The sequence below is a fragment of the Merops nubicus genome, unplaced genomic scaffold, assembly GCF_000691845.1.
Source record: "Merops nubicus isolate BGI_N331 unplaced genomic scaffold, ASM69184v1 scaffold11193, whole genome shotgun sequence".
NCBI classification, from domain to species: domain Eukaryota; kingdom Metazoa; phylum Chordata; class Aves; order Coraciiformes; family Meropidae; genus Merops; species Merops nubicus.
Window position 1 is genome coordinate 1,602 of NW_008598273.1, and position 9,797 is coordinate 11,398.

At 46.2% G+C, this 9,797-nt stretch overlaps 1 protein-coding gene across 1 annotated transcript in view; it reads left to right on the top strand.

Moving 5' to 3' along the window:
* The first annotated feature begins 35 nt into the window (after positions 1 to 35).
* The window catches only part of NARFL (nuclear prelamin A recognition factor-like), an 11,671-nt gene continuing 1,909 nt past the window's right edge, over positions 36 to 9,797 (top strand). Inside the window, exons 1-9 of the mRNA XM_008936996.1 lie at positions 36 to 68; positions 453 to 548; positions 1,987 to 2,130; positions 2,457 to 2,589; positions 2,926 to 3,060; positions 3,546 to 3,664; positions 5,290 to 5,419; positions 5,652 to 5,724; positions 9,230 to 9,367. Of these exons, the coding sequence (XP_008935244.1) occupies positions 36 to 68; positions 453 to 548; positions 1,987 to 2,130; positions 2,457 to 2,589; positions 2,926 to 3,060; positions 3,546 to 3,664; positions 5,290 to 5,419; positions 5,652 to 5,724; positions 9,230 to 9,367 (1,001 nt within the window). The remainder of the gene's footprint in view (positions 69 to 452; positions 549 to 1,986; positions 2,131 to 2,456; positions 2,590 to 2,925; positions 3,061 to 3,545; positions 3,665 to 5,289; positions 5,420 to 5,651; positions 5,725 to 9,229; positions 9,368 to 9,797) is intronic.

Sequence of the window (9,797 nt, forward strand, 5' to 3'; positions counted from 1 at the left end):
CAGGAATAGCAAAACTGCTCTCTGGTTTGGGTGGGATGCTGGAAAAGTGTTCCTTCTGTAAAAAAGGGGTGAGAAGATTTGGCTTTTATGTTTTTTTTTTCCCTTGGTGGCTGCAGATGCTGAAAGTAAATCCAGCAGTTTAAGGGAGAGCAGGCAGCATTCACTCTGGAACTGGGGTTTGGGTTGGATCCCTCTGGTTTCTATTCCATCTACCTCTTTGTTGCTCATCTCTGCACTTTGGGGCTTTTATTTCTCTTTCGGGGTGAGATTTTGCTTTTATGTTTTTTTTCCCTTGGTGGCTACAGATGCTGAAAGTAAATCCAGCACAGTTTAAGGGAGAGCAGGCAGCATTCACTCTGGAACTGGGGTTTGGGTTGGATCCCTCTGGTTTCTATTCCATCTACCTCTTTGTTGCTCATCTCTGCACTTTGGGGCTTTTATTTCTCTTTCAGGAATGTATCAAACCTGTAAAAGTGGAAAAAAAGCCTGGAAAAGCAGCAGCTAAGATCAGGATAGAAGCAGATGGAAGCTATTTTCAGATCAATCAGGTATGTGTCATTTTGCTTCCTTATTGTGTAAAATATCCAGAAAAATGGGAGTGTATTGTGAAGTATTTGAGTAGCCTACAGCTATTTAATGCCTCACAGAGGACCAAGGTGTTAGAAGAGTGTTCCTATTGCTGTCAGCATTCTTGTGTCTTTTTTCCAGAGTCCAACTTTTTAATTACTTGGTTTTATAAGCAGTAATTCTGATTTTGCATCAGCCTTTTGTGCTCTAAAGCACTGACATTAATTAATGATGATTTTCTATACAAGATCCAATGTCTGTTTTCCCATCAGTACCAATTCTTAGATTATTTGTGACTTGATTATTGAATCTTTTCTTTTTGCATGATGTCACAGAGCAGAGCACTGAAAATGGGATTCAGCTGGATGCTTTTAAAATTCTGCTCTGATTTTTTTAAATACTATTTCAAATGATTTGTTCATTACCCTGCAGAATTCCTAAGCCTCCTGCTTCTCTAATTGCTGCTCAATTTTGCAGAATAGTTTTCCTGTTTACCCAGAAGTTGTTACTAAGCATTTCTGAGTTAATCAAGCTGGGAAATCATCAAGAAATGGTATTTTCCACTTAGGCAGAGGATGACTCTAAGAAGGGGAGATGCTCCCAAAGGGGTCTGGTTTCTTATTTTAAAATTTTAATTTCACAGTCCCTAATTGCTCAGTCTTTTTTTTCTGACTTCTTGAGAAGTGAGGTTTAAGAGGAGAATCTCAGGGGATAACTGACTAATTCAGGTCAAACGTTATGAAAAGTCAGTGGCCAGCTTCACACTGTCTCTGATGTGCTGCCAGAGGCTTCTCCCTTCAGTGCCTGTGAAAGTTTTGCACCCAGGACGACTACAGAACTCTCAGTATTGATTAAAAAATGTTAGTGAGCTTGTAGTTTGGGAGGAAACAGCTCCAGCACCATCCAGTGAGCAGGGTGTGACAGAGGTGACAAAGCTGGCCTGCTTTCTGCAGGGTGACATTCAACATGTGCTGGAGGTTGAGGTTTAAAGATTTAGGATCTCTGTGGGTCTCCAGCCTGGCAGCTGAAAGAGCAGCTGGGCTGAGCCAGTCTTCAGCCACTCACAAGTTGAAAAGTGAAGCAAGACAGACCCTATTTCCTTCAGGGGTAGTGTAATTTCAGTGTTTTGGAGCAGTGTGAGCCCAGCAGCTGCAGCCCAAACCATTGTTCTGTGTTTTATGCAGGTTATGTTCATGGTCTTGCTAAAATTTCCCTGAAGTTCTTCAGTGTCTTTGCATCTTTCTGCTAAATAATCCTCTAAAACCCAGCAAACTTCAGAGATACTTGTCTTCCTCTTTATGTTAATGAGTGACAATCCAAGAGCATCAAAAGGGCACCATCTTTGTGGTGAATACAGTGAAGGTGGGCAGACTGCTGCCCAATTCCAACCAGAACTGAGGCTCCTCTGTTTCCTCACAGGACGGAGAAGCACAGAAACTGGAAAAGGCTAAAATCACCCTGAATGACTGTCTGGCTTGTAGTGGCTGCATCACATCAGCAGAGAGCATTTTAATCACTCAGCAGAGCCACGAAGAGCTCTGCAAAATGCTGACTTTCAACAAGGTGGGTGACATGTCACAGCCAGCTTGGCTCCAGAGGCTGGAATTCTTCAGGGATTGGGGTGGTGCATCCACGGAGGCAGGTGTGGAAACAGCACACATAAAGATTAGCTCCATAAATCAGAAGGGTTCAAGGACATTCTCAGTGCACTGGTGTGGGGTTTTTTTTCTGGTTTTAAAAAGAAATCCTGGGTTTGGAAAGGATTTTTAATGTAGGGAGCTACTGACTTCACAGTTAAGCTGGGAAATACTTCCTAGTGTGTGCTGAAAGTTCTTTGTGTCCATGTTAATATTGTCCAAAGCATGTTGCTGTTGATTTTGTTTTCCAAGACTGCTGCTCCTGAAGAACAGAAATTGGTGGTGGTTTCTGTTTCACCACAATCCAGAGCTTCACTAGCTGCAAGGTGTAAAATGGGAGTTCTGGAAACAGCAAAGAAGCTGACTGCCTTCTTAAAGAGTTTAGGCAAGTGTGGCTTTGTTCTGCTCATCCCTGGAGGGGGCTGCTGGGGTGATTTAACCTCCCCAAGGACTCACAGTGCTTTGTAGCTGGCATTAGCTCAAATACAAACTGTGATTTTAGCTGCAGGAGGAACCTGGGAGTTTTAGGAGGTTTATATTTTAGATCTGCAGTCCTCCTGTCACTTGTGCCTGTCTCACTGTGCTGACAGGAGACAGGTCAACTGCTGAGGCTGACCCCTGTAAATAAGGCACGTGGTGTGAATCTGCTTTGACTGGAGGCTTTTTGGTGTATCTGCTGCCTTTTTGGTGTGAATTTTAACACGGCTGTTGCCCTGCTTAGGGGTGCACTACGTTTTTGATACCACTTTCTCCAGAAACTTCAGCCTGCTGGAGAGCCAAGAGGAGTTTGTAAAACGCTTCCGAAAGCGAGCTGAAGACAAGAAGGCTTTGCCAATGCTGGCTTCTGCCTGCCCAGGTAGGGCCTTAAAAATTAGTTATGGAACTAATGAACCAGCCTACAAAGTGTGCATTAGAACCAAAAAAAATATGAAAAAGCTGGAGAGAAAAGTCTAAAATCATTGCCAGCCCTGGAGGTGTTCGGAAAACGTGTGGACAGAGTTCTGTGGTCGTGGTCATGGTTGGGTTGATGGTTTTACTGGATGATCTTACAGGTCTTTGCCAACCTTGATGATTTTATGGTTCTAAATGGGGAAATGCCCTTAGAGGATTGCTCTGTTCACCTTCCAAAGACATCTTGGTGTTAAGAGCAGTAATTATCTATATGTTTACCTGGCAATCTCTACAATAATCTTGTGTGACACTTCCCTTGCTTTCTTTTTTTGCTAAAGTGAGGCTGAAAATGGTTATTAATCAGTACAAAGCCTGGGGTTGGGAGCAGGGTGGGCAGAGTGAAGGGCTGTTAATTTTTTTTAATTTATTTGCTAATTACACTCCCCTCAGGCTGGATCTGCTATGCAGAGAAAACCCACGGCAGCTTCATCATTCCTTTTATCAGCACCACCAAGTCTCCACAGCAGGTCATGGGCTCCTTGGTCAAGGGCTATTTTGCAGAGCAGCAGGTAAGGGGTGAACTATGCTGCACTTGGGGGCAAACTGCTAAAATTGAAGACTTTAAGCTGATATTTTTCTGCACGGACTGCTTAAAACCTCTGCATGGGATTTTGGAAGGCCAGAGAAACTTTTCAGTGTCTGTGTGTGGTATTTCCATGTTATTTTAAGTTGGTGAATAACTTTTAAGTTATCCTTAGACAAAACTTCAGTCAGCACATACGTGCAGATCATGTCTCATCCAAAAATTACTTGCTTGTTCCCAGCTTAATGTTCTGCTTCAGTCTGATTTAGTTCTGTTTCCAGTCTTTAACCTTTGGAATCCTTCCAAGTGTAAATTTGATCTGCAAAGACTGGAGTTATATTAACAGCCTAGATTTGTCCAGTGAGAAACTGAAGCACCACTTCTGATTGTGTGATTTATTGTCCATTAATGAGCAGTGGTTTAACACTTGCATTAAGTAAATGCTGACATCTGTGTGCTTGTCACAAAAATTGGCAGCTACTGAGAAGATTTGGCACAAGATGCTGAAACAATGGCCTGGAGTCAATGACTTGTTTCCTTGGCCTGTGCTTATTTCTTGGATGGTCGTGAGGTTTTTGTCTAACTCCAGATCATTTCTCAGCTGCTGCTGCCTGGCTGGGGTTTAGCAGCATGCAGGAAGCCTGTTCTCTAACTGGGTAATTAGGAATTCACTTCACTGATTGATTTTTGAATCATCTGCACCAGCAAAAGGAGGTGGAGGGAAGCCTGTGCAAGACCATGCTGCTGACACTTGCTGCAAACTAAAATTGGGTTCTGCAAGATAAATAATGTGTCTGTAAATGCAGAAGTATTTCCAGAGGCATGGTGGCATTATCATAGGATTGGTAAGGTTGGAAAAGGCCTCTAAGATCATCAATTCCAAGCATCACCCCAACACTAAACCGTGTGCCCAGGTGCCACATCCACATGTTTTTTGAGCCCCTCCAGGGCTGGGGACTCCAGCACCTCCCTGGGCAGCCTGGGCCAATCCTCACCACTCTGCCAGGAGAGAAATTCTGCCTCATACCCAGTTGAAACCTCCCCTGGCACAGCTTCAACCCATCTCCTGCTGTCCTGTTGCTGGTTACCTGGGATAACAACCTTCACCTCACTCCAACCTCCTTTCAGGGAGTTGTAGAGAGCAATAAGGTCTCCTCCTCTCAGCCTCCTCTTCTCCAGAGTAAACAATCCAATTTCCCTCAGCCACCCCTCCCAGGAATGCTCCCCACCGCTCTCACCAGCCTCGTTGCCTTTCTCTGGACCTGCTCCAGCCCCTCAAGGTCTTCCTCACACTGTGGTGTCCAAAACTGATCCCAGTCCTCAACCTCTTCCCTCCCCCAGTCCAGGGGCAGGATCCCTCCCCTCCTCCTGCTGGACACACTCTTTTAACCCAGGCCAGCATGCTGGTGCCTTCCTGGGCACACACTGGCTCACATCCAGCTGGCTGCCCACCAGCACCCCCAGGGCCTCTTCTGGCAGGCAGTTTCCAGCCACTCTGCCCCAGGATCAGTGCCATCATCCTCATTTGTACCTGGAAAACATCCCCCTCAGGGGGAGGGGGGGTTTGCTCCTGGGCAGCCCAACTGCAGCACATCATTGTCTCTCTTGCAGCACTTGACCCCTGAGCGGATCTACCACGTCACGGTCATGCCCTGCTATGACAAGAAGCTAGAGGCTTCAAGGCCAGACTTCTTCAACCAAGAGTACCAAACTCGTGATGTGGACTGTGTCATCACCACAGGTGAGTGGAGCCAGAGGGGGCCAGGGAATTCCTGGACAAATTCTGGACACCTCAGGGCTAGTTTTAATGAGCCTTTGTCTCTGATGGAGGGTATTGCTGCCTAATTACACTGTATTAATGCAAACAACATCCTGGTTAGAGTTTCAGATGCAGTCTGGTGTGCTGAGCTGTCAATTTTGATTTTCCTTCATCCCCAGAATAAGAACTTCTTACATCTATGGTTCTGTTTCAGGAGAAGTGCTAAAGCTGTTGGAGCAAGAAGGAGTCTCTCTGTCAGATGTGGATCCTGCTCCATTGGATACCATGTGAGAACAAAACCTCTTTTGCATCTTCAGCCATCTTTTCATCCAGCATTTATAGGGTTCTTCAACAGAATTTGCCTCCCCACTACTGCTCTACACAAGGCTGCACAAAGTTTGCATTTCAGTTTTTTTTTCTCTTCTTGAATCAGTACAACTGTGCATTAAAATACTTAATCCACAGGATATGATAAATTTCCACTTTGGGGAGATCTGTAACTAGTTAGCCTAGATTTTAGTAGTCCCCAGGATCAGCAGCACTCACTGGAAGTCAGCAGGATTGCTGGAATTAGCTCAGTCAGAGTATAATGGCAAAATAATTGTGCAGAGAAGTACAAATTGCACAGCAGCCACTTCCTCCAGTTACTGGTAGAGTATAGCTGGGGTGGAATCCCACAAAAATCTACCTGCAAACTGAAACAATCTGGATCAGTGATAAAAGTTTGCTGAAACAGAGCCTGTTAGTGCACTGTGCTCAGCTTCCTTGTCTCTGTTCCCAGTTATCACAGCTACTGTAAGGGTTCCAGAGTTAAAGCATAAGTAAGAAATGTTTAGGTCACTCAGATAATCTCTAGGAGTCTTTCTTTTTAAAAATAAAGATCCAAAACATGTGCAAACCAGATGAAACTTGAGTTGCTTCAACTGGGAACTAACATCTGGTTGAGTGACAACTGCACAGAGATCTGAGTGACTACAGACACAATAAAATCATGTTTTACTCTCTGAATTGACAGGCAGTGCTGGTTCCACACCAAATGCTAAACCAGAGCCTTCCCCCAGGCAGTTTGGAAGAAGTGTCTGTGGCACTTTGCACATTAATAACACAAAGGCCACATCTGCATTCTTAAAGGCAACCTTTGAGAGTTCTCACCAAGTTATACCACTCAAAAATCTACTCCACAAGCTCCTTAAGTTTTTAGGAGAGATTTTGGTACCCCAAATATACAGCATCTAGCACACGACTGGCATGTGGCACTAGTCTGTTCTCAGCTGCACCCCTTGCAGATGTGACCAACTTGTTTTGAAATTGGGGTTGCTTCTAAATGGCCTTCAAGTGTTTTTAGTACAAGCATGTGCCATTTGCAGCCTGTGCTCAAGAGTGGCCTGGTCAGCACACAGATGTTGATAGAACCATGAAGGAAAACATCCTTTTGTGCAGCCTATTTCATAGATGAGCTTTGTCAGAAGCATTAGTCACTCCTGAAAAGGAGAACACAAGGTAGAGACTGTCTGCTGCCATCCCATCCTTTCATGCAAGGCATACTTAACTTAAAAAACAGATTTAAAATAACATCCATGCCCAGAGCCTCATTTTCCTTCTGCTGCATCTCAGTGGATGGGTAGGTGTAGGTTTCACATGACACGTGCTGCTACAGATCTATTTATGGCCACTTTTTTCCAGGATTAAGTGTCTTTTGCTGACCTAGTGCAGGCACAGATTGCTTTCCCTTCAACAAAGAAAAGGATCCTCAGCTGGGGTAGATGTCAGCATGGTTGAGTCCCAGAAGTAGCACTTGAGTGATGCAAACAGGTCCTTCTGCTTTCTTGTTGACCCACTAACAGAAAACAGGAGAAAAAAAAGATCCCAAAGTGTTTGGATTCCCTTGGGAAATGACATTGTGGAAGTGTGAGTTATAACATAGAGCTGAACATCTAATTAATTGATATCCATCTCTGGCCAGCTCCTGAGGAGGACATTCTGAGCAGCATGGTGGTGATCAAGTGCCTCTAGAACCTCTTGCTGGCTGGTTGCAAGCAGCACGTATTCCTCAGGGCAGTCACAGGCTCAGCCCCGTGGCTCTTGCTGGGCTTGATCCTCCAGCACGTGGAAAAGCCCATTAAGAGGTTATTGCCTTTGGCAGCAAGAAGAGGATGAAGTGCCAAAAAGCCCCAGGCTGCTGCTGGTGTAGCTGTTTGCTCCAGGCCAGCTCTGGAGCTTACTGGCAGCCTCCTTTCAAGAGAGGAGCAGTACGTGAGGCCAGACACACTGAAAGGTTTTGTTAACAAAGCTCAGTTCCTGTAAACAAGAGCAAATTAAATATAGTTCCTGAGGGTGGTTGGGGGGCTGAAGTCTTGCCTTCTGCAGCACTTCCAAAGCTCAGATTTTTATCTGTGAGAGGCAACATCTTCAGTTTGACTTGAGACAGTTTGGCCTGAGTTCAAGTGTTTTCCCTCCTGCAGCTGTTAGGAGGAGAACACAAGTGTCACTGCCTGGTGGGTGCTCAGCAGATCCCTCCTCTTGTTATTCTCTAACAAAAGCTATTGTTGTGGCTTCCATCTGGGGAGCTCTTCTCAAGAAATGTTCTCTTGACCTCTGAACAGTTGGTTGTGTCTTGGCATGTCAGCGAGGTGGAATCATTTGTGCACAACTATGAAGCCAGATCATTGTTCAACACCAAGAATCTGTGAACTGGAACCAGGATCCTGCTGAGGACAGTCCTGTCCAGAGCAAGTGTCCTGCCAGCATTATCTTTGTTCACCTGTGTTACACAACTTGAAGCACATGAAATCACAGTCACACAGATTTCATCTCTCTGTGATCACAGCACAGACCCCTCCCAGAAGTGTTCTCACACATCTCAGCAGCCAAATCTAAAGGAGCTGGTTTCAAACCCTGTGTTGTCCCACAGATCTAGAGCTTTCAGTAGTGAACTCTGGTTTGTTAATATTGCAGGAAAGCTTTAGGACTGGTGTCTCTTGACAGGAGTTCTGCTAGGTTGTGTCCTCCAAGAGAAGCACAGGTTGCATGGACCCACAGTGCCATCACTTTGCTGGTTTGGGGCTGTTGAGCCTGGGGAAGAGAAGCCTGAGAGGGGATCTGATTGATGCTGATCAAAAGCTAAAGGGCTCACAGGGGGCAAGAGGCTGGGGCCAGACTCTGGTCAGTGGTGCCCAGTGACAGGACCAGGGGCAACGGGCACCAACTGGAACCCAGGAGGTGCCACCTGAGCAGGAGGAGAAACTTCTTTGGTGTGAGGGTGCAGAGCCTGGAGCAGCTGCCCAGAGAGGCTGTGGAGTCTCCTGCTCTGGAGAGATTCCAAACCCTCCTGGCTGTGACCCTGGGCACCCTGCTGTGGGTGACCTGCTGGAGCAGGGGCTGGTATGCGATGATCTCCACAGGTCCCTTCCCACCCCACCATGCTGGGATTATTTCTCTCCTCCCTTTTCTCAGGCTGTTTGTAGAGGTATTAAATGAGGAGCTAATAAACTTTTTGATAGGGGAAGATGAAGCTGGCAGTGCCTGGGTCAGGCCTTGCGGTGGCAGGTGACAGTGTTTCCACTGATCTTGACCCAAAGGCTGCTGGGCAGCACAGGGTTAAACCTCCTGGGCTCTGAAGCTATGAATAGTTGGTTCCCAGGAGAAAGGGAAAAGTGAGAAGCTCAAAGGGAACTGCTCTGGGGCTTGTTCTGTGGCTTTTGAGTCCCCTGGACCTTTGCATTCATGCTGGCTGTTCCATTTTATCCAGAATTCCCCTAAAACTGCCTTTTTTTCCCCCCTCCTTTTCCCCAGGCTCAGCAGTGCTGCAGAAGAGGAGCTCACAAGCCACTCTGGGGGAGGTTCTGGTGGCTATTTGGAGCACATCTACAAGCACGCAGCCAAGGAGCTCTTTGGAATTCAAGTGGATACAATTCAGTACAAACCTTTAAAGTAAGAAATTTGAGGTCCTGCAGAAAGCAGAGTGTGCAGGGAGATTCCAGGCACGCTGCTGTGGTGCTGATGGCCTGGAACCTCCTTTGCAATGTTGACCATTTGACTTCTCCAGGAGCCTGGGAATTGGCTCCTCACTCCCACACTTGCTGAGCAATCTATCAGCCTGTGCCTTGGAGACTTCTGGCTCCTTCACCACCCACACACTGTATCCTGGCCTGCTGGATTTTCCCAGTGTCAAGTTGCAGGCAGTTTTTAGAGCAGTTTAGAAGACAGAGCTCACATGGATCTGGGCTTCCTCACCTGCAGCCAGTGAATGTGCTGCTAACCCAGCTCTCTCAGAACACATCTGTGCCAGGGGCTCTGTTTGAGGTGTGATGAGACAGAAAAGAAGGCCCTTGAGTTGAGGTGTGGAGGCTCATTCAGCTGA